At 39.0% G+C, this 24,697-nt stretch overlaps 1 protein-coding gene across 4 annotated transcripts in view; it reads left to right on the forward strand.

The window, feature by feature from the left end:
• Nucleotides 1-24,697, forward strand: part of MACROD2 (mono-ADP ribosylhydrolase 2) — a 2,170,814-nt gene that overhangs the window by 699,293 nt on the left and 1,446,824 nt on the right. For all 4 annotated transcript variants that reach the window (XM_070471908.1, XM_070471910.1, XM_070471909.1 and 1 more), the window contains exon 5: nt 22,258-22,374. In XM_070471908.1, coding sequence (XP_070328009.1) covers nt 22,258-22,374 — 117 coding nt within the window. The remainder of the gene's footprint in view (nt 1-22,257; nt 22,375-24,697) is intronic.

Here is a 24,697-nt window from a genome sequence, read left to right on the forward strand (position 1 = left end):
CTTTAAATACCTATTTTTAAAATACATTTTTCTTCATAAACCAGAATACAGTAGAAATGTAAAACATTTACATATTTTATGAACAAATGTGTGAATTCAAGCAAAGAGAGCAGATTGATAATCTTAGTCCTTTCAAAAACATATTTCCCTTTCTTTTCTGGATTTTAGTAATTTGTTTCCAAGTGATTTGGAAATACCTACTTTTACTGGTCAGTGCTGTCTATATGAGAGTGTGCCAAATCTGGTGGCAAAGAAGTTTAAAAATAGCATAAAAAATAATTAATTGTGAAGAGCACTTATTCTAATAAGAAATAATTTTCCATAAATCACTCAACTCCATGTAGGGTTAAGATACACTTATGCTGAATTGGATTCTGACTTAGAAAGTGACAAGGGACATTGTTGGAGCAGTTGACACAATATAGGAAATATCAATTTCTTGACATGGATGGTTGTAAGGTGTTTATGATGGGAGTGTCCTTGCTTTGGGGAAATACAGACTGCAGCATTTAGAAGTGATAGGGCATCAGGTCTGCATATTGTAGTAAGTTAGGTAAATGTAATAAGTTATTTAAAAATAATATACAAGATATAGTTATGTATTAATTGCTGCAGTGTTTCTCACATTCTTTTTGCTCTGGCATGTAGTTTCATTCTGTATGTCATAGCATTCAATTTTATAATTAAACAGTTTGTACAAACTCTTGGTCATATACCATTTTGGGTAGAAAATTAATTTTGGCTATGAATAAAGAAAACACTAGAAAAATCATCTTCTCGCCTACCACTTTGTGTTTTATGACCATTAACAAGACTGATGAATGTGTATTTTCACCAATGGATTCACTTTTCATTTGCCATAACTCTTCTGGGTTTCTCTTTCTATAATTTAGATTATAATTTCAAGATCTGGTGAAGGCACTTTATTGTATGTAGCATTGCCCTTTTTTTCACTGTTGGGCAATAAATTTTTACTTTCTAAATTCTCTTTGTTGTTAAGGGTGAGAATTAGATACTTATTGGTTTGACAAAAATCACAGTAAAATAAAAAGGGAGACAATAAATTTTCTCACATGTGCATCAAATACCAGGGTTCTGGCTGGTAAATCAGGAAGAGCACAGAAAGATACAACTGGAGTCCTTTCTAGTTCCACTGTTACAGCCAAAATCCTGACATTCAGGCATATTTACAAGACCCATGTTTCAGGAAGCCCTTATGTGCTTTGAGTAGGCTGAAAAGAATGTGAAATAATTTTACATGGTAACTTTCAGAAGGCTGGATGAGGAAAATGGCATCCTTCTTGAATAAGAAAATAACCCTTGCTTGTATAATAACCACTGCTTTCTTTCCTTATGGTTGGTGGTGGATTCATTGCTAAGTTGTTTCCAAGTCTTGTTTCCCCATGGGCTGGAGCCTGCCAGGTTCTTCTGTCCATGGGATTTCCTAGGCAAGGATACTGGAGTGGTTGCCATTCCCTTTCCAGGGGTTAGGTATGTAATAACATTGCAAAGGCTTCCCTGGTAAAGAATGGTAGAGACGGTAAAGAATCTGCCAAAATGGGAGACCCGGGTTCGATTCCTGGATTGGAAAGATCCCGTGAAGAAGAGAATATTTAGCCACTCCAGCATTTTTGCCTGGAGAATTCCATGGGCAGAAGAGCTTGGCGGGCTACAAAAGTTTGGCGGGTCATAAAGAGTAGTTCGCAACTGAGCAACTAACACCAACATTGCAAGATTTACTTTGAAATTCTTGTAGAGTGTTATCAACACAGGTAGGTTTTGAGGGTAAGATTTGCCTCACTGTTGTATAGAGTTGTAGCACTTGCCAGATGCTTCATCCTGATTTGGGACTTAGGTCCCCTCTTGGCCTTCGAGATTCATCCGTAAACCAATATCAGTGGAAGAACAGCCCTGATATTAGATAAAGTGATGAAGCTAATGGTAATTAAAATGTCCACCCGTCATTTAATGAGTGTCTACCACAGTTTAGGTGTCTTATGTTATTTTTTTCTTGAACTTTTTGTTTATATTGGAGTATAGCTAATTAAGAACACTGTCTTAGTTTCAGGTAGACAGCAAAGGACTCAGCCATACATATACATTCGCCGGCAAACCCCAACTCCCATCCAAGCTACCACATAACATTGAGCAGAGTTACTTTGGTTATCCATTTTTTCTCTAGCAGTGTGTACATGTCCATCCCAAACTCCCTAAACTATCCCTTCTCTCTATTCTTCCCTCCACCTTACATTCTTGATCGAAACAAATCTTTAACAATGCCCTTAAAAATAAGGATTATTATTTCTATTTGACAAAGAAGAGGCTCAAAAGGGCTAAGCAGCTCACCCAACATCACAAATAGTAGTGATGGACCAGAAGTTTGTCCATCCTGTCTAACTGTGGAACCTGCCCAAAGTCAGAGGGGTAACAAATGGATATTGGCCCAGCTGAGAGATGTTACATAAAGAGAGCATTTGGGTTTCAACTGGTTGGCAGATTTCACTGAGTGCAACAGAGAGGAGAAGCACTGACAAATCCTCTGATACGAGGGCAAATGACTATCTTAATTGTGACGCACAATTCTGATGCCATTTTGCTAAAGGCTGTGCTTCTTTAGATTTCTATCTACGATGCTAAGTGGTACCTGGCACATAGTAGGTGCCTGTGAAGTCCTCATCAAATAATAAAAGTGAATAAATGAGGTAACAAAAGAATAACTTATATAATAGCACCTCACTAATCTTAGTGATCAGAATTAAGGAGTTGAAAAGTTGGGAGGGGGTCAACGGTTAAGATTTCAAGATAACTTTAATTTTTTAAAAAACTGCATTATGGGTGAAAGGGCCCAAGCAGGAGGTAGAAAGGTTTAAAAACTGCAGAAGAATTTTTTAAAAGGATGCTTAAGCCTTGACCTAATGAATTACATTTTAAGCATTTCTTTAATAAAGGAATAGACATATACAAGTGATGATTTATCTTCTTTCTTCTTTACACTTTCCAAATTGGTACTATTTTTTGCTTTCTCTGTAGTCGGAAATATCTAGTTCTGAACAGATATTATGCCTGCTGATTTTATATTACTTAAGTCTCATGTTCTTTTCTTTAATTGTCAAGCCATTCTTACCTAATTTCAATCATAATGGAATCATTTCCATGCTCCTAAATTAGTTTGTTGGAGTTTTTACCTCCAAGCCATCTTTCCTAGCATAATTAACTTACATAAGTACATCCTTTGAGTTTTGTTTTCTCCCACAGTTGTAGGGCCTGGTCATCAAATTCTCCCAGGCACTTTTTTCTTCTCATTCAAAACCACTCATATGTATGTTTTCCCTGATTATGAGGTATCATGCACTTTATATGAATTTGGAAGCATCATTTTTTTCTGCCTTCTGGGAAGAAACTTTTTTTTTTCATTAGTTGCAATATTCATTTTCAACAGAAACTATCAAGATTGCCATTAAACTATTTGCTAAAAGGAGATATATTTTCTTAAATGTCGTTTATTGAAAACCTAGATTCTTTTCCTGCAGGACCAGAATTAAAGCAGACCATGAACACAGTCCGTAAAGTGTGGTTCCATGGCTGTACTAATATCTTAGCTTTCTGCTTTCCATGGAGTATTGAAAACCAAATATTAACTAATATGATAAAGTGAAGCAATGATGCCCTAAACTGTGTTCACACTAATTTCTGGTTTCACAAAACTTGCAACAGGTTAAGTCCACAAACAATAGCTTTCTCCAGATGCTAGGATGTGTATGGATTCTTTATTACCTAGCAAATAAATACTGAAGCATAAACATAGTAAGTATTTTCTCTAAACAGATCATATTTCTGAATTAATTTCTGAAAACATTCTTAATAGGCCAATTTATGAAAAGTTGGGGGACTTCCAATGTCACATGGCTCCTATGCAGCAAAGCAAATTGCCCTCCCATTCCTCATTTACCTTACATAGGACTGAGTCATTGAAGAATATTTTCAAGCAACATCTTGTATTTCCAGAATTTATTACATTTTTAAATTTAGTTATATTTAAAATACTTTAAAAATATTTTTTAAACAAACCACTCCACACAAGTAATACAGTCAAGTCCAAACACTACATAATTTACACCTTTACCATTTGATTTCTGAGTCTTCTTTCTCAACATTTCGGTTCCTGAGATTTCATGTGGTATACCTGATGCTAATTACTCAAGTGTCGTGCAGGTGGCAGAGATAAAACGTTTTCTTAGAGGGCTCTTCAAAAATGGTAGCTTCAGAGGCAGGATTGCTCTTGTTTCATCCTGACAGGGGTAGCAGACTTAATAGGTTCCCTGGAGCTTTTCAATCACATTATAACTCTTTCTGTGATGGTCAGTTTTGTGTCCACATTATGTGACCCGACTTTCAACTTGTTTGAACTGCTGTCAAGCTGCTCAGGAGTTGAAAGCTACTGGATAGTTGTTTTCCAATAAGAAAAACAACAATCCCACACGAAAACCTCTGACAAGGTTCAGAACTGTGCTCTTTCAAGCCAACCTGAGTCAGGCTGATACCTGGACAACATCTTCACCAGCTGGAAGTAACAGTGGCTGGAATGCCTTCTCATCACGGAAATCTGCGTGGCTTTGCTCTAAGGTGACTGTTCTCTTTCTGTTGCCGTCCTTCATTCGCTGAGGTTGAAACTGTTAGCATGGCGCTCCTTTCTCAGCTAGCTTGTGGTGCTTTTTGGCACTCCTGCAAAAGTACGGTGTCTCCTAAGTGTTCTCCCAAGACCCAGTGTGTGGTGTTTAAATTAAGGAAGCTCAGACAAGTCTGAAAGGAACCGCATCCAGCCTTTCCGATCCACTGATTAAAATTCTCGCCAAGTGTTACATTATGCACAGCTTCCTTATTTTGGCTGTAAATTTCATTGCATATTTTTCCAGGATGAGAAAGTTTGTACTTTTTATTTCATAAGCCCACATAATAAACACAGCTTTCTTCAAAGCCGTCTGAGGTGTTGGATGCGTGTGCTGTGTTAAATATAGGGCCCCTTTGTGGAGGAAAGCACACGTGGCCCGTTTTAACTTCTCCCACAAGCATCTTAGATGGGGTAAAATGGTTCCGCTGGGGGAAAAGAAAATAGACATTTCGATGAGCTGCAGGATTATCCCAGCCATGGCTTTTATCCTCTCTGAAGTCTCTTTACTGTGAACTTGAAGAATGAACAAAATCTGCTTTATCGACACAGAGAAACCTATTTACTCTTCCCACACAGCCCCCACCACTTATTCTGCTCTGTATTTTTTATTTTTAATGAGTGAGTTATGAAGCAGAAGTTCTTACCAAAAGACCCTTCTCTAGCAGAAAGAAGCTGTAGCATTTTCTTCACGTTCAGCTGCCTATCTGGGGAGATTCCCTCAGTGTGTCCACCAAAGAACAAATATATCTAGAAGGAGTTTACCTAGAAGAGTCTTTGGGCCTGATGACTGGGCCTGGACTTGAAAAGGGGGTAAAAATGGAAAGTTTTGCTCCATTGACTTCTGGAAGTGTATTTTCCCTTGGTAGCAGCCTTGCTGGAGGAGGGCATCTTTGAGAATCTGCAGGCAGGGGTACTCAATTGACTTCCAAATAACCTAGGCCTGGGATATGGGGCTGAATGTCCACTGCAGGTCTAATTAGCACCAGGACCTGCCTATAGACTTCTGGGGCAAATTACTGCTTTCATTTCCCAAAGAGAGAATTACAAAATTCTTTTTTCCTAAATAGAAACATTCCCTGGCCAAAAACAAAAGAAAAAAAAAACAAATTTTGATTTGAATCTATTTGTTTAGAAATATTTTAGATGAGTACATGAAAATACAACTTTAGTTATAGAAATCACATAATGACACTCTTCATTCTGTTCTCTTATCAGTTTAGGTTAAATATTGTTTTTTAGTGCAAAAATTTAATTTACCGTAGGATGCTCTTTGAGAATTTCTTAGTAAGATATTTCTATGAGAGTTTAGAATTTTTAAGACAAAGTCTTTGTCCATGTAAGTACATACACTGATTTTTTTAATTTACTGAAAAGGAATTAGGAAATTTTGTCAAATTAATGAACTACTGTGAGCTCCATTGGGAAGATTTTTCCCATTTTAAAGGTGTCAAGTTATGAAATACTGGGAAAAATAGCCTTTTGCTAAAAGAGATCTGGCGTGCTGCAGTCCGTGGGGTCGCAAAGAGTCGGACGCAACTGAGCAGTCGGACACAACTGAGCAATTGAACTGAACTGAACTGAAGTCATTAGTAAGTGAAGTCTAACTTTTTTTTAAACAGAAAAAAAAATGCCATTAAGAAAGTATAATTTTATTGCCTGGCATAATTAGCAAAATATTTCTTGGATCTAAGTTTTTTCTCACCATATGATTGTCCCTCAGAGTTCCTCCTGAAAATAAATAATGGGAGAAAAGAAAGCGGGTGTTTGGATTAGGGCAGTAAATGCCATCTTTATGTGTGCAATTTGGAGAAAAGGGCTGCCTTCCGGGACCTACAGATACCTTGGGTCATTAGTCCTTTTAAAAAGATGGAAAGAAAGTGAGTGGCAAAGTGTTTATCAAAACAAAGATTCTCTCTTGTGTGTCAGGAGAGATTTTATGTTTCTGGAAATACATACATGCAGACAGCCTGTTGTCATTTACCCTTACACATCTAGTTGAAAGTTCAGAGATTTCTTTTTCTCTCACGCAGATTTTTAATCCTTTTTCATCTCCCCTAAACCCATTAGTTTTTCCTGGAACAGATGGGAGTATGGGCCATAAAATGACATATTACTTCTCTGTAGGAAGAAAATGAGGAGAAGAGATTCTATAACACGATTGAAGTTTAAAAGCTAAATTCCTTTGGGAAAGATTACCTTTCTCCATGGCTCTCATTTTCTGATAAAACAAATGAGGTTGTCTCCAAGGCACCTGTTAACATTGACCTTACCTCACCATCCCTACTTCTGAACTTATGTCCCCAGCTACTGGGGAGTTTCTGATGGAAGAGGAAGTATTTAAATGTACTCACTTCTTATCTCTTGGAAAGAGAGAGGTCTCCTTACCTCTGCATTTCTGCTTGGCCTACTAAGGCTTCTCCAGAAACAAGGGCACAATCTATGTCTTTAAAACAGGCAAAGCCACTCTCTGGAAGCAGACCTATTATAGCTGCTCTAAGAATGCAGTTATTATTTCTTCTTTACTTAAGATCAAACTTTCCATTAATGCTTAGACTCTATTAACATCAAATTTAAAGATTATTTTGAGGAATTATCGTTTCAAGTAGGTCCTGCCTTTTCATATTTCCTTGAGAAGGGTCTTTGTTTGAGTGAAGCAATGAGGATGCCCTTGAATAAAAACTGAGTTGCATATGTTTTCTTATCAAGGAACTCGCCAAATTAAAAAAGAAAAAAAAGGTGTTACTGAGCTGTTGAGACACCAGCTAGTATATTTTTGCCTGAAAATCCCTGTCGTCTCTGGTGGCAGATTTAGCTTCATTCAGAGTGTCTCTGTGGAATTCCAGAGAAATATGACCCTCATTCTCTTTTCCAGGTCCTTTAGTAGCATCTACCTTAAGTAAATCCAGCCTTATTGCTGATGGAAATATCTCTCCTTGGTGAGAACTGATATCCCTCCCTGGTGAGAACTGATGAACTATAAGCCATCCTGAGGTCACACGGCTGCCAGACTGGCACATTCTACATTCTTCCCACTGTCTTTCCTTCTTTAGGGATCTGGTCAGTACTGCCCTCACGCCTCCAATGAACTTTTGGGAGTTTTGCCAACTGTGTTGTTACCTTTCCAATGTTTTGTCAACTCAGAATTTTCCAGTAGTTCATACTTATCTGAGGGTCAAAGAGCAGGTCCTCATCCAGAGGGAACAGCCTTCAACTGTTAGTAAATTAAAATACATACCCACAACATTTAAATAAAGCACTAGTTACAGAAGCCCCATTCCCCACCCCAGATACTAGCTGACATATGCATTAGCAAAAATTGTTTTCTCTCCTCAAATGAGAAGTCGTTTAGGACTAACATGACATCTCCACAGATGCGATCAGAGATTCAGGAACATACCAGCCCTTCTTTCTACCATAGCGCAATATAGTCTTAATGCTCATGCTCACTAGACAGCTACAGAAGTCCGACCTGGTTTTAATTTCATATAGGCAGGTGAAAGAACGAGAAAGTCAGAGATCATCATCATCATCGTAACAGTATAAAGAAACCTGTGAGAGTAAGCCCTCTGTAATGAGCTTTCCTAGAAGCCCACAAAATGGTTTCTCCTTCCATCTAAGTTGATCACACATACCTTTTTCATCTTTGAAAGAGCTGATGGTAAATTATGGATTTCATTTGGTCATATAGCCACCCCAGTCAATATAGAGATTTTGTTAGTGGGGAAAATGAAAACGGATATAATGTGTAGGCAACCAGAAATGCATGTCAAAATGATATTTTCTTGATCAAGAAAAAATTTTTAAGTGATAGCAAAGGTCTTCAAATAATTTGTTTACCATGAAATTAGCATTGACTAAATATCTTTATCATAATCTGAGTAAGATTTTAATCAACTGGACCTTCTTACTCTTCTAACTAATGAAGATGACACAAAACTCATTCGTTTATATTTTTTCAAAGAAAAATTGGGAGAGCTATTGTAACTATTTCTGAGAAATATTCTCTTATCCTCACTTGGGGATTCAAGTTCAACAACAGAAACAAAAGTCACTGTTTCTTGGGTATCTGCAGTTAGTTATGTCTTAGATTCTAGGGAGTTAAAAAAATGTCTTCTGATTTTTAAAGATCAGTTCCTAAGAACTGAAGAGATGAAGACAGGTGTAGACCCATAGCTGATAACTGCTCCAAGTTCCTGGGCTGAGAAATGTGTAACTGTTTATTCTATTACATCTGTCATTTTCTCCTGGGATCACAGCCCACGTCTCATCATCAAATTGACCAGAAAGATCAGGGGGTTCATAACGGAAGCTAATTTTTATGTCAGCCCAAGGCTGCTTCACATCCCTGCATTCCTCCTGTCTGTGAAACTTCACCATGTAGATCTTCTTGTCCACCTTGTATTTTCCCACAGACACCTCTCCTCCCTGAAGGGAACACTGATGTTGTTCAGTACCTGACTCATAAGTCTTTCATGCAGGCCACAGGTGACCTCCAGTGGAATCAGCTTTTCACTTGATTACCTCAGTTCTATGGTTTTTGTTCCCCTTGAGTTTAGGGCAGCTCTTTAATCTTTTTCCTTTGTTTCTTCCTTTCAGTGTGGATTAATGTTTTGTATTTTTCCTGATGATAAAAGCTAAGTATATCATTTAACTCTTTCTGTGTAGCAAACATCCTCCAAACTTCAGTGGCTTAGAACAACAGCTGTTCGTGTAACTCCTGATTCTGTTGGGTTCACCACAAGCTGGAAGGTTCTTCTCCCCTTAGCTGAGTTCACTCATGGGACTATAGTCAGTTGCCAGGGAAGTTGAGGGCTGGCCAGTCTAGTTTGTTTCTATTCCAGGTGGTTCCTTATCTATCAACAGTCTGGCCTGGAAAATAAACCAGGCTCCAAGTGAGCAACCTAGAGTCAAGGAGTGTTGAAATAGATTCCATCTCTTATAAATGCATATCAAAACTACAGTGAGGTTTTACCTCACACCAGTCAGAATGGCCACCATCAAAAAAAATAAATAAATAAATAAAATCTACAAACAATAAATGCTAGAGAGGGTGAGGAGAAAAAGGAACCCTCTTGCACTGTTGGTGGGAATGCAAATTGATACAGCCACTATGGAGAACAGTATGCTGATTCCTTAAAAAACTAGGAATAAAGCTACCATGTAACTCAACAATCCCACTACTGGGTGAACACCCTGGAGAAATCATAAGTGGAAAAGACACATGCATCCCAGTTTCACTGCAACACTATTTACAGTAGCTAAGACACAGAAACAACCTAGATGTACTTTGACAGATGAATGGATAAAGAAATTAAGGGAATTTAATTTCATATACATAAGGGAATATTACTCAGTCATAAAAAGGAATTCATCTGAGTGAGTTCTAGTGAGGTGGATGAACATAGAGCTTATTATACAGAGTGAAGTAAGTCAGAAAGAGAAAGACAAATATCGCATGTTGATGCATATGTATGGAGCCTGGAAAGACGGTACTGATGAAGCTATCTGCAGGGCAGCAGTGCAGACCCAGACACAGAGGACAGACTGTGGGCAGAGCGGGGGAAGGGGAGGATGGGGAGAGTGGTGTGGAAGCATGTATATTACCGTATGTAAAATCAGACAGCTGGTGGGAATTTGCTATATGATACAGGGAGCTCAAATTCAACGTTCTGTGACAACCTAGAGGGTGGGGATGAGGGGGGAGGCGGGAAGGAGGTTCAGGATGGAGGGGACGCACATTTACCTGTGGCTGACTCATGTTGACATATGGCAGAAACTGACATGTTGTTGTAAAGCAATCATCCTCCAATTAAAAATAAGTGATTAAAAAAATAGATTCCATGTCTTGATGGGAGAAGCTGTAGAGTCACGCTGCCAAGGACATGGATATCAAATGGGACGAGTTGCTGTGTTTCTCTGTGCATCAGTTGCTGTGGTAGAAAGATCTGTTACGCTTAGATTCCTTAAGCACTTATGCAAGCTAAGCTAAGCACTGTACAAATGTTACCTCATTCAATTCTCCTAAGACCCCCTACACGGTAGGTACTAATACCATACCCCTTATATAGATACAGGAAATCTACGTGATAGAAACTGGCAGTTTGGTTCTGGAGCACTCAGAATCCCCATCTCTAACCTTTGTTGACTCCAGTTTTTTAAATCGTGTACCTATTTCATTACTATATGTATATGTGCATTTACTTATAAATTATATACAAGTACTACTGTCAATCTATATGTTAAATATTAGTAAATTTGAACTTCATTCTTGCCTATGTAGATAAAAATTATAACTATCAATAGAAGTTTGAATATGTTTTTCCATTCTCTGTATGGATATCTTGTGACCTTACTGTGGAGACCATGCTAGGACCTCTTCATGTGCAAGGCATTTCATGATTATCGTATCTGTCTTTCTGAAGCCGTATTTAAGCAAAATCCTACTTGGTACTGGATTTCAGTTCTAGATTAGGTTAATATTGTTGACTTTAAGTGCAAATTGTTATTCAGTGAACACTCAGATTATTCACCATAAACCAAACTACTTAGCCCTCTCTGGAGCTTTGTTAAGAAAGCACCATAGTGTGGAGGAATGCTTCTCCAAGTTCTCAGCTGATTGTGTGCATCTTTATTATCTGTGGAAAATATTAAATGGGGATTCTAGGTCTCACTGAGACAGTGACCTGGAGAGACAGATTCCTTGGATTTGGGGTCAGGTCTGGAAATCTACATTTTTCTCAGGCTGCCCAGGTGATACTGACTACACTTTGAGAGATGTAAAACTTGAATTCATATCTGCCACAGGGGGATGATTCTGGATGTCTGTTTTTACACTTATTGTATTATTTCAGCTTTTATAAAATTAGTAAAGTAAGTAAAAAAGTCCCAGCCCAACTGGCAGAATTGTTTCAATGATTAAACTTGTAGTAATTTTGTCAAAGGTCTTTAAAATGCAACACTGTAGAATGTAAAATGCTCCCCGAAGTTTTGCTAATATGTTAAAAGACATATTCTCCATGCTAATAAAATATTCTGTATATTGTTAACTACATTTTATTTTAGTGAAAATAAAAAGCTCTGCGCCTTTCTGTTCTAGTCACTTGGTTCCCAAGGAAAGGGACTGTGGTTTATACTTCTTTGCATGAATGAGAGTACAAGAGAGTAGGCATTGAGAACACACTTTTAATAATAGGCAAAAATGGGCTCCAACCCTAGCTCCTACAAATCTTGCACTAATTCTTTAACTTCTGCTTCTTTATTTGCTTATTAGTCATTCTAGCTAGTAAATCCTACCTTTAAAATGTTTATGCTGATAAAATGTAGTAGCATAACCAACATTTATTGCCAACTTCCTACATGCCAGGTCTTATTCAAAGTGCTTGTCACGTAATAACTAATTTACTTACAAAACTCTTGTGATGCTGAATAGAGTTCCTGTGAGGGTCCCCGATTTACAGATGAGGAACTCAAAACCTAGGGAGCCAAACGGTGGCACTGGAACTGAAGCCTGTGCCTCCAGAGTTGTCCTGCTTCCACTCAGCAAAGCTGCCTCTCATAAGGTGAAAGCTTCTAAGTCTCTTAGCACCCTGGAAGGCACTTGGTAAATCCTCCAAAGACGAGACATATTATTATCATTATTGGATCCCCTCACAGCTTCTTGAAGAATGCTTTGTGCAAGGTGGTTTAATAAATTTATGTTGATTTGATTTAGAAAGAGCTCTGTTGTATCCTCTTGAGCTTCTAAGGGATATAGTCAATGAGAGAGAGCCTCTTATTTTTCAGGCTAATATGATTTGTGTGGCAGCTTTTAGATTAAGTTATCTTTTATTTACAGAAGAAGATTAAATAAATATGTACAGGTCTAAGAACTTCAGAATCCCCTTGCTAAAAACGGTTTAGAAACTTGTCTTTGTAAGACAAGGGAGAGACCTCACTGGACCAATTTCTGAAATAACTGGATTTCACTAAATGGTGCTTTTAGTATTTTTTGTTAAACATATATTTAGAGCTCTCTCCTGGTTCTTTCTTTCTTTTCTTTTTTTTGCTGGCTCTTGTGTTCAGTGGTCCACAGTATCTGATGGATTCCTGTTCAGTAGTTTATGGCTTGCTTTTTCCTCTCATATCTTCAGCATGAATTTGTCCATTTGTTTTTAAACTAGGGAGCTTTTGCTGAGGAATGCCATAGAGGCAGCTTGGAATCCATGAGTAAAAAATCCTAGGTCAGAAAAATTGATGTGATTTTATGTCCCGTATCTTATGTACTTATTTTAGCTATTTAAATAGTGGAATAAGACTATCCTATAAAACATTCCCAAACTCTAAACACCAAGGTAAAAGGACAAAAGTGAAAAACAGTTCCCTGAAGCACGGCTGAAACTCATCTTTCTACCCCTTAGGTGGTCTAATTCTCCAGGCTATAGTGTAAGAAAACTTAGTTACGACAGCCTAATTAGTAGGCTTAGGTCCCCTGAATTCAGCCTTTGTTAGGTAGCTGGAGGAAATAAGAGGGGAATCAAGGGCCCTTGCCATAGTTAACCATCTGCCTGCAAGCATTCTGGCCCGGCTGTCAGGACGTAAATGATAGGTGTGTTCTTACAGCAGGAAACCTGGCCTTCGGAGAAGGCTGCAGGCAGGCTTCTCATGGTCCTGATGAAGACCAGCCCTGTCGGTGACCTCAGTGTTCACCCCATTCCCACCTGACCACACCTCCGGCAGTTTTTAGGCCATCCTCAGCCTTTACCTTCCATTAGTCTGGTTTTGATCACAAAGTACGAGGATCAAGAACTTGAATGGGACAGGCTGACTTTGGTTCACTGGGTCCTGAGAGCCTAGCGTGATGATGGAGTCATTCTGGGATTCAAACATTGTCCATTTAGTTGCTATGCTGTTTTCTGGGGCTTTGGAGTCTTGCCCCTGCATCCTGCCCGCAGATAACGGGAGATTAGATGGAGGAGATGTGCAGGGATTTTAGGGATTGGATATAGAATTAGTTACATCACCTTTACTCATATTCCTTTATACAGAACACAGGCTCCTGACCACACAGAACTGGAAGGGTGACTTGAAAGTACCATCTAGCTATATGCCCAAGAAGAGAAATAAATGGGTTTTGGTAAACCTATTTATGGAGAGCAGTTTTCTTTTTTTCCTATAGGATACATATTTGGTAAAATATGAGACAAAGGTAGTCCTATCTCTCTGGAAAATTATGTTCAACTTTTAGACTTCTGATCTTGGAATTTTTTAGTTGGAATTAGGTTTAGACATTTGGATTGGGACTGAATATCTTCTGTGTAAGCCTGGATGTTGACTGTTGGCTGTCCATCCCCCTAACCTTGGGGTGCGGGGTACGGGAGATGGGGAGAGTACTACTATGTTGAATCTCACATCGGCCACGATTGAGCTCACTGCCTTTTCAAGCTGACCGTAAGTGAAACTAAAAGAGCACCTCTTCCAGCAGCCTGCCCCATACCTGAAAGAAGTAGATGAATTTTCAGATTCTATGAATTTTTAACACTTCTAATGTAGTAGCTCATCACTAGATTTGTGTCTACAACCTTGTTGCTGTACATTTAACTTTACTTTTCAAATGTCTGATTCTTTGCCTTTAAAGTAGCCTTACTATTTCTTCAGTATTATTAAATTAAAAAATAAGTTACACTGCTTTTTCTCTCAAATTTAATTGCATTTAATTCAATAGTATTAAATACCTACAAAATGTCAGTTACTGAGATAGCTGGGGATAGACTGCTTTTCTCTCTCAAATTTAATTGCATTTAATTCAATTGTATTAAATACCTACAAAATGTCAGTTATTGAGATAGCTGGTGATATACAAATGAAAAGGTCACCTTCTGTGCCCTCAAGTTGCTGATAGACCAAGCAACAAGGCACACATTCTGCTATGTGTAATGTGGAATTACCATATAAAGCAGAGTATCGTGGGAACATAAAGGGACACTACTTTGTCCTGTAAATATTGTCTATGATTCTTAGAGGAGAAAACATTTGGACTCGGAGTTGAAAAATAAGAGAGACCTTGTTTGGCAGAAAAGAAAATGGGAGGGGTATATAGATATCCTTGGTAGAGAGTACTTTGCAAAGAAATCATAATGTGTTTAAGGACTGATGAGGATTTAGATGTGGCCAGACCAAACATATGAAGAGGAAGAATGCGATGATCTGAGGTGGGGAGGGTAAATCGGAACCACATTTGTGAAGGGTCTAAAAGGTCATAATTTGGAATTAAGGGTCTTGTAATGTAAGATATGCGGAATAGCAAATGTTACTTTGCATGTATGCTAAGTTGCTTCAGTTGTGTCCTGCTCTTTGTGACCCTGTGGACTATGGCCTGCCAGTCTCCTCTGTCCATGGGATTCTCCAGGCAAGAATACTGAAGTGGTTTGCCATGCCCTCCTCCAGGGGATCTTCTCAACCCAGGGATCGAACCCATCTCTTATGTCTCCTGCATTGGCAGGTGGGTTCTTTACCACTAGTACCACCTGGGAATCCCCAAATCTTACTTTAATAGGGAACAACTAATATTGTTGTTGTTCAGTCTCTTAATTGTGTCTGACTGTTTGCAACCCCATGGACTGCAGAACGCCAGGCTTCCCTGTCCTTCACCATCTCCTGGAGTTTGCTCAAACTAATGTCCGTTGAGTCGGTGATGCCATCCAACTATCTCATCCTCTGTCATCCCCTTCTCTTTCTGCCTTTAATCTTTCCCAGCATCAGGGTCGTTTCTAGTGAGTCAGCTCTTTGCATCAGGTGGCCAAAGTATTGGAGCTTCAGCTTTAGCATCAGTCCTTTTAATGAATATTCAGGATTGATTTCCTTTAGGATTGATTGGTTTGATCTCCTTGTAGGCGAAGGGACTCTCAATAGTCTTCTCCAATATCACAGTTCGAAAGCATCATCTTTGGCACTCAGCCTTCTTTATGGTCCGGCTCTCACATCTGTACGTGACTACTGGGAAAACCATAGCTTTAACTACACAGACCTTTGTTGGCAAAGTAATGTTTCTCCTTTTTAATATGCTGTCTAGGTTGGTTATAGCTTTTCTTCCAAGGAGCAAGTATCCTTTACTTTCTTGGTTGCAGTCACTGTCTGCAATGATTTTGGAGCACGAGAAAATAAAGTCTGTCACTTTTCCCACTGTTTCACCATCTGTTTGCCATGAAGTGAAGGGACTGGATGTCTTGATCTTCTTTTTCTGAATGTTGAGTTTTAAGTCAGCTTTTTCACGCTCTTCTTTCACCTTCACAAAAAGACTGTTTAGTTCCTTTTCACTTTCTATCATAAGGGTGGTGTCATCTGCATATCTGAGGTTATTGATATTTCTCCCAGCAATCTTGATTCCAGTTTGTGCTTCATCCAGCCCAGCATTTCACATGATGTACTCTGCATATAAGTTAAATAAGCAGGGTAACAATATACAACCTTGACGTAATTCTTTTCCAATTTGGAACCAGTCTGTTGTTCCATGTCCACCTGCATACACGTTTCTCAGGAGGCAGGTACGGTGGTCTGGTATTCCCATATCTTTAAGAATTTTCCACAGTTTGTTTTGATCCATACAGCCAAAGGCTTGAGCACGGTAAACGAAGCAGAAGTAGATGTCTTTCTGGAATCCCCTTGCTTTTTCTATGATCCAATGGATGTTGGAAATTTGATCTCTGGATCCTCTTCCTTTTCTAAATCCAGCTTGTACATCTGGAAAGTCTCAGTTCATGTACTGCTAAAGCATAGCTTGAAGGGTTTTGAGCTTTACCTTGTTAGTATGTGCAATGAGTGCAGTTGTGTTTGAAGATTCTTTGGCATTGCCCCTCTTTGGTCTTGAAATGAAAAATGACCTTTTCCAGTCCTGTGGCCACTGCTGAGTTTTCCAAATTTGCTGGCATATCAAGGGCAGCAATTTCATTGCATTGTCTTTTAGGATTTAAAATAGCTCAGCTTAATTCCATCACCTCCGCTAGCTTTGTTCATAGGGATGCTTCCTAAGGCCCACTTGACTTTGCACTCCAGGATATTACCACTGTCTTGTTCTCTCATACGTGTTTTTTTTTCCCCAAAGGGCTGGAAATATAGCTCTCAAGTAATATGAGGTCATATTTTAATGGATCAAAAACATATATACTTCCAGCTTCTGATAATGACAGAATAACTTGTATCAGACTAGCCATCCCACTAACAGTATATACAGATTTTTGGCAAAATAAAAAAGCAATGACAAAAAGTACTTACTGGTAGTGGAGAGCAACTAAAAGCAGTCAATTCTCTGAAAGAAAAAACCACACTGAGCGAAATCTACATTTAAATGGCTTTGACCTAGAGGGCTCCCTCTACCCCACCTGGCAAATGGTTGTTGGAGCTGAAACTGAAAGCAGGATGTCTATTGGCTTTAGGAATCATAGAGCTGACTGTGGGGTTGTCAGAATGACTAGGAATTCAGATTAGGGTCCCAGAACAGGGATAGTCTATCTGAATCTATAATGAACCACTGAATCTATTAATGAGTACCTGTAATCTTTGGTTGAGCTTTGAGCTACGCTTCCGCAGGGAAATACTCCATGGAGTCCAGGAAGGAAACCAAAGCTGGAAGGCTGAGGGCACTGAATAGAGCATTCATCATCTTCTGAGTATAAGGATATCGAGTTTAGAATTTTAATTCCCCCCAGGTTAGAGGGAATTGCCAAACACCTTGGAATTTCCACTAAAACCCCTGAAGATTCATGCTTTAAGAATAAAGACTATATGCTAGGACTAAGAGAAAAATGAAACAGACCAACCTTAACAAAGCCTAGAGCTCAGTTTCCCTGTTACCTGGCAGTTAACTACCTGCTGGGATAAATTTAAGTACCATTTGGAGAAAGAAAATAAAATCTAAAGCCTCTCCAACATATTCACAGTATTCATATGCCATCAGTAATTCCTTGACATGCAAAGAAATAAGAAAATGTGACCAAGAGTCATATGAAAATCAGCCAATATAAACAAATTAATAGCTGACCTAGATATTGAAATTGGCAGACAGGGACTTCAAAATTACTATGTGAAATCTGTTAATTCATTTTCCTTGGTGGCTAAGATGGTGAAGAATCTGCCTGCAGTGCAGGAGACCCAGGTTCCATGCTTGGGTCAGGAAGATCCCCTGCATAGAGGACTGGCTACCCATTCCAGTGTTCTTGCCTGTAGGATTGCATGGACAGAGGAGCCTGGCGGGCTGCAGTTGGACACGGCTGAGTGAATGACACACAAAACATGGCAATAGGTTAAAATGTGAGAAGTTTCAGGAGTGATATGAAAACTATAAAAAAATGAAAATCATAAGGGCTGAAAAAACAAAATATCTAAAAATTTTTTTTTAATTCTGTGGAACAAATTGTACATTTAACACAACTTGGTAATAAAAAGACAATAAAAATTAGCAGAAGACATGGACAGACACTTCAAAAAAGAATATTTGTAAATGGCCAGTAAGAACTTGACAAGATACTTAGCACCGTTAATTACCAGGGGAATTAAAACTGAAATCACGAGATACCTCTTTATGTCTGTTAAGATTGCTAAAATTGAAAAGGCTGAAAACACCAAATACTGCCAAAGTTTGAACTCTCCTACATTGCTGGGGGTATATGGAAACTGGTATAATCACTCGGGAAAATTATATATTAACTCTTTATAAAGTAAAACATATACTAGGTCAGCAGTTTTATTCACAGGTATTTGGCCAATGGAAAGAAAAACATATAGCCACAAAACAAAGATTTATTCATTATAGCTAAAAATATAAATACTCTAATGCCCACTCACAGATAAATGGATAAAAAAATGTTATATTCAACAATGGGATATTACTCAGGAATGAAAAGGAATGAAATGTTAATACCTGCAACAACACAGATGAATCTAAAAAACATACTGAGTGAAGGAAGCTAGCCCCCTCCACCATCTCTTATATGAAGTTTGAGATTATATAACAAAACTTAGCTTAGGTGACTGAAGTTGGAACATGAGGTCCCTCTGGGTGGCAAGAGGGGAATTCGATGGAAAAGATACAGGAAAACTTTTCTAAGCTGTATTGGCATTATTACTCCATAAGTGTATATACATTTTTAAAACTCATCAAAACTGCACTTCAGATCTGTGCCTTTGATTGCATGTTGCATGTACATTGTAATTCATAGAATTGATGAGAATTAAAAGTAACATAACATGGTGTTTCAATATGCCACATGCAAGAACTGAGGTCAGGCTGCCTGGTTTCAAGTTTCAAAGGCAGTGAACAGTAGCAGTTAATAGCATGGTTGCTCCATCAGACAGAACTGGAGTTTTGAATCACATTGCCAGTATTTTGTGATTTTGTGAACGTAGGCAACTTACTAGCCTCCTTTAATCTCCCATTAAATGGAGATTATAAAATTGATATGTACTTTATGAGTGTCCTTAGTATAGTGCCTGGCATGTGGATGCACTCAATACATTTAAGCTGTAGTAATTATTATTAAATAGCTCTTGGGCTAGACTTTCATTTCCCTAATGCAGTCATGAATGCTGGTATAACCCTGAAGATTTTGCGAATTAGATATTTACAAACTGCATTTTCTGCAATCTAAATAATGCAGCAGTATTTAACAGCATATGATTAAGTACACTATCAAATCCTATTTTAGTTATCCATTTCAAACTAAGTAACTAATGATCTCTTTGCCAAGAAAAAAATATTCACATAGTCACTTTAAAATATTTTTCTTGATGCTCTTATAAAAAAATTTAAACATAGAAAAATTCGAACCTAATTTTTTCTTAATAGTTTCACCTTCTGTTTCACATTCCATGATCACTGTTGATATTTTGGTATATATCTTTCTAGTACATGTGTACTATGCATGTAAATGTGGGTGTGTATGTATGTGTGTTTGTATTACCTTTGTAAACAAAATTGTGACTATACATAAAAAATAGATAAAATATATATGTTTAAAAAATAGACACAATATGTTGTATATGTATCACATATTGTATGTATTTTTTAAACCTGGCATTTCATTTAGAAATCTTTTCATATTTAAGACTGACTACTTTGCCAGTCTAGTCAAGGCTGTGGTTTTTCCAGTGGTCATGTATGGATGTGAGAGTTGGACTGTGCAGAAAGCTGAGTGCCGAAGAATTGATGCTTTTGAACTGTGGTGTTGGAGAAGACTCTTGAGAGTCCCTTGGACTGCAAGGAGACCCAACCAGTCCATCCTAAAGGAGATCAGTCCTGTGTGTTCATTGGAAGGACTGATGCTGAAGCTGAAACTCCAGTACTTTGGCCACCTCATGCGAAGAGTTGACTCATTGGAAAAGACCCTGATGCTGGGAGGGATTGGGGGCAGGAGGAGAAGGGGGCAACAGAGGATGAGATGGTTGGATGGCATCACCGACTCGATGGACATGTGTTTGAATGAACTCTGGGAGTTTGTGATGGACAGGGAGACCTGGCGTGCTGTGATTCATGGGGTTGCAAAGAGTCAGACACAACTGAGTGACTGAACTGAACTGAACTGTTCTTTTTAACAACTATATAATAGTTCACAAAGTAAAACTGCTATGTGAAAGAGTGAACAAAACTTATGAGCTTTTTTTTTTTTAAGAGAAAAATTATATATGTAAGTGTGTGTGAATAATCAGCAAAAGAGCAACAAATATCGGACTGCTGAAGAATTCTCTAGGTGGGAGGGTAAATGTTGCTGCTGCTAAGTCGCTTCAGTCGTGTCCGACTCCCAGCGACCCCATAGACAGCAGCCCACCAGGGTCCCCCGTCCCTGGGATTCTCCAGGCAAGAGAAGTGGGTTGCCATTGCCTTCTCCAGGGAGGGTAAATAGTAGTATTCTTCTTGCTTCTCTATATTTTTCTTTTTTTATATAAGAATAATAGTTATTTTAAAATTTACACAAAACTTCCACCTAAGGAGCTGAAGATAATATTAGTTACTAGCGTTAACGGGGCATATAATGTTATATTATTCAAATTCCATGCGTAACTCTGTTAGATACAGCCATTCATGACACTGATTTCTAAGGAAACTGGGGCTTGAGCAGCATATGGCTGGTAAAGGTAGAGTATGGATTTGAACTAGGTTTTCTGAAGCACTGTAGCATAGCGTTCATTTTGCTGTCAGGGTCTTTGAGGTTCAGTTTTATTCTCAGATTTTCCAGGTCTGCAAACAGTGATGTAGAAAGCCCAGATGAGCTTGTTTCCCTAAGAGCCTTGTTCAGCCAAAGCATGTTTCCTTTTCAATCAGTGGTAGCAAAAGCCACTTGGTCATTTAGACAAGTTACATGCCCCTCAGTGAAAAATTTCCCATTCAATATCTAGTTTCCTCTCACAATAATGATAATGGTAGACAATGATCGGTTACATGGTGTGGAGGACTATGAACTACTGCACTTGTGTGCTCAGTAGCTCGGCCGTATCCAACTCTTTGTGACCCCAAGACTGTAGCCCTCCAGGCTCCCTTGGAAATGGGATTTTCCAGGCAAGAATACTGGAGTGGGTTGCCATTTCCTTCTTTAGGTATTATCGGACCACTAAAGTCTGGTCTGTTTTCACAGCCCAGATTACTATTACTCTCTCTCTCTCTCTTAACCCTTCGTTTCAGTCTTGCATTTCCTTTCTGGGTGAGGAACTCACTCACTCACAACTAGATTATTTGCATTTGGTCTTAGACCCCTACCTATGCGCTTGCCCCTAATCTAGTCAAACGAAGCTTTAATTTCCAGTGGCATCAGATGTGGCATCAGATGTGTGTTTTCAGAAAGTAGCTCTCGTTGTGAAGGGCCGTGATGAAGCGGGGGAGGTGAGATTCAGAGAGCTGGTGAGACCCAGGCCTGGGCAGGAGCATAGCCTCTTCGGTGAGCAGAGCTCGAGCAGGAGCTTGCGGAGGGTCTCCTTTCCATGTCAAGACAGTGAGGGGCGCCCTTCTAGGCTCTTTTCCAGACGCGATCCACTCTTGCCCACCATCTAGCCTCTAGATAGCCCACGGATACCTCTGTACCTGTGCCGTGCGGTTGAGAAGGGAAGGAACTTAGAGGTCTGGGTCTTTCTTCCACAGCTTTACTGTCTCAGTTCTGCCACAATGGCAAATGTTCCCAAGTACCTTTTTTTCACTTGCTTCTTGACCTTTTTTCTTCTATAACCTGTGGTTTACTGGAGGCAACACTTAACCACCTTGGAGACAGAATCAGTAGCATTTCTCCCCAATCCTGTGTTTAGGTGACATGGAGTTGATAGCTTGAAATGGACATGGTGGGAGTATTTACCCAATTGAAGCTGGAACAGACCACAAATCCAGGCTGCACTACCTGCTAAGGATCCTGGTGTTTAACGTTAAACTGCTTCTGCCGACCACACAAACTGGAGACAGAGAGAGAACTGGAGAGAGGAGAAAATGGTGTTTAAGGGGCTGAACACCATGGGTTTCCTTCCCCAGGGCTGTGGTGATTTCTAAGTGGAAAAACGAGTTCCTTGGCTATCCCTGTCCCAGGTTGTGCCTTTATTTCCAAAAGAGCAAACAGGGGCTAACTTTTCTCTCTCTCCTGCAGTGGATGGCTGTATTCACAGGGCAGCTGGGCCCTGTCTGCTTGCTGAGTGTCGGAACCTGAACGGCTGTGACACTGGACATGCAAAGATCACGTGTGGCTATGACCTGCCTGCAAAATGTGAGTTCAGCTCTTTTGAGTACTGTTTCTAAATCAGATGAGCACTCTTGTTTTATTCCTCAGGTGGGTAACTGGAGGAGGAAATGGTAGTGGCGGTGTTTAATTAAATGTGCTTGTATTGAGATTTTGTACATGGTAATGAAATGTGTTTTTTTAGTACATCTCCAAATATATATATGTATATATATATGTTTAATTGTAGATGATTTTTGTTCAGATCCTCAACAAGGTGTCTCTGAAACAGAAAAATAAAAATAGGAGCAAAATATACCTTACAGTATTTAAATGCTGTGGAGTGACAGCTTCTAGAAATGATGCCAATTTCTTATTCCTTGTTCAGGTTTCTTGATTGTGGATGTGTTTAGAGCAAAGGAGATCAAAGTGATGTATTGTGTTTTCAGCTGCCATGGAAAGGCTGATTGGCAATTACAGCCAAGGCATCTGTCACGCTTGGCTTTCAGGAAAAGCCAATGGAATGTGGTTGTCAGAGTGAGAATGTATTTGCTCTTTAGAATGTGGAATGGTCAAAATTTCCATTATATTTGAATGGAGAGAGGTATTGCATTTGATTGACCTTGTTGCTTAGTCGTTTAGCCAACTGTGTAGGGTGATGTGGAATAAAAAATGCTGAAAGAGAAGCTGGTTAAAGGCACAGATTTTTTTGTATCACATAATCTTCGGGGCTTGGGGTGGAGGTAGAGGGTTTCATTGTACCATTAAGCTGTGCACTGGTCTGGAAATTGGGAAACCAATTGGTTGTTTATTCCATTCACCTGCTTTTTAAGAGAACCTGGTGAATGCTTTTTTTGTGGGGGGCAAAAGTGAAGTTGATTTCTTTTTTCTGTTTTAATCGTGGAGAATATGTGACGAAAAAGTTATAACACAACCTTTGGACTCTATAGACTAGTTATAGGAATGAATTTGTCATGGGTGTGTGTGAATGGTGAGATCAAGTGTGTTATATTCTTAAGACTGAAGTATAAATTTGAGGATTTTTAGTGAGTAGTAATATATTAAAATGGTATTCTTTGTAGAAATTACAATACTGCATTCTGGATTCCTCACATGTATTGCTAGTGAAACTACGTCTGCTACATACTGTTTAATTTTTCCTTTAATGGCTTCTCCTTTTCCCTTTCTTGTTAGTGTTTTTATCTTGTGTGAAAGAGTCAAATCATGGGCCAACGGCCCTCACTCCTGCTTGGAAAGTATATTTATGTCAGATAAGTCCTCTGTGTGCAGTGGTGTTGAGAGCACTCCCTCTTACTCAGAGGCCCTGAGTATTAAAGGAGATTTCCCTTTCCAGGATGACAGGATTCCCTATTTACCAATATTGGTCATTCTTCCTTCTTACCACCATACTACCTTCATGATATAGTCGACCGATTCCACCCTGAGGATAAGCAGATTATTGATGATTGTCAGACTGGTGACTGGTGTCCTTAAACCAATGAATAACTGTAGTCTCCTATTGATTCAGTACTTTCTTTCTTATAAGTTAAAGCACAAATCAAAAGTTCTTCAGCCCTGAGATTTCTGAAGACAGCCTCAGAATCATTAACTATGACCAGATTAAATGGTGACTCTGTTGTATGGATAGACACCATGATCATTTTGTTTCATGTGCTTGCTCCTGTCTGAAATCCCTCTCTCTGAGCTTCCTTGATTGTCATTCAGCTCAGTTCAGGGTTGTTGAAGGCTTCTAAACACCAGACACTGAGGTACAAAGATCAATGTATACCTGTGCTTGAGGAATTCCGTGACTGAGATTCCTGGGCACTCCAGGACAAGTACATCTTTGTAGAACAAGGAATCTAGCTGTGGAAAAGTCAATCACCAGAAGTCAGTATGGAATCTTTGTGAGCTGAGATACTGAATCAGATGACACACCAGCCCAGAGGGCACATCTAGGGGGAAAAAAATCATCCTGCAGCGTAGAAGTTCCCAGACTAGAATGGCAGAACCACCTCAAGAACGTCACAAATATGGGGTATTTGTGAATAGATCTTGGTGTTTCTCTATGTTTAATGAGATTAATTATCTACATTAAAAACATAAAAACTATGAAAATAATAAAAAATGAGTAATAACAGCTTAGACTTTGCACACTAGTCTGTAGTGCATCACGGTACTTTCACCAGCCCTTGTGTTTTAAATTATATTTTATAAACACTGTGTGTGTTCATTTTCCCTTTCCCTATCCCTGAGAGATGTTTTTCTTTCTCATCAATTTGGTTCATCCATTTCAGAGTCATTAACAATTCACAGATGTGCTTTTGTAGCGAAAGAATGAAAAGGGAGCTCATTACATACTGTTTGGGTC

This window comes from Odocoileus virginianus, chromosome 9 (genome assembly GCF_023699985.2).
Source record: "Odocoileus virginianus isolate 20LAN1187 ecotype Illinois chromosome 9, Ovbor_1.2, whole genome shotgun sequence".
In the NCBI taxonomy this organism is placed as follows: Eukaryota; Metazoa; Chordata; class Mammalia; order Artiodactyla; family Cervidae; genus Odocoileus; species Odocoileus virginianus.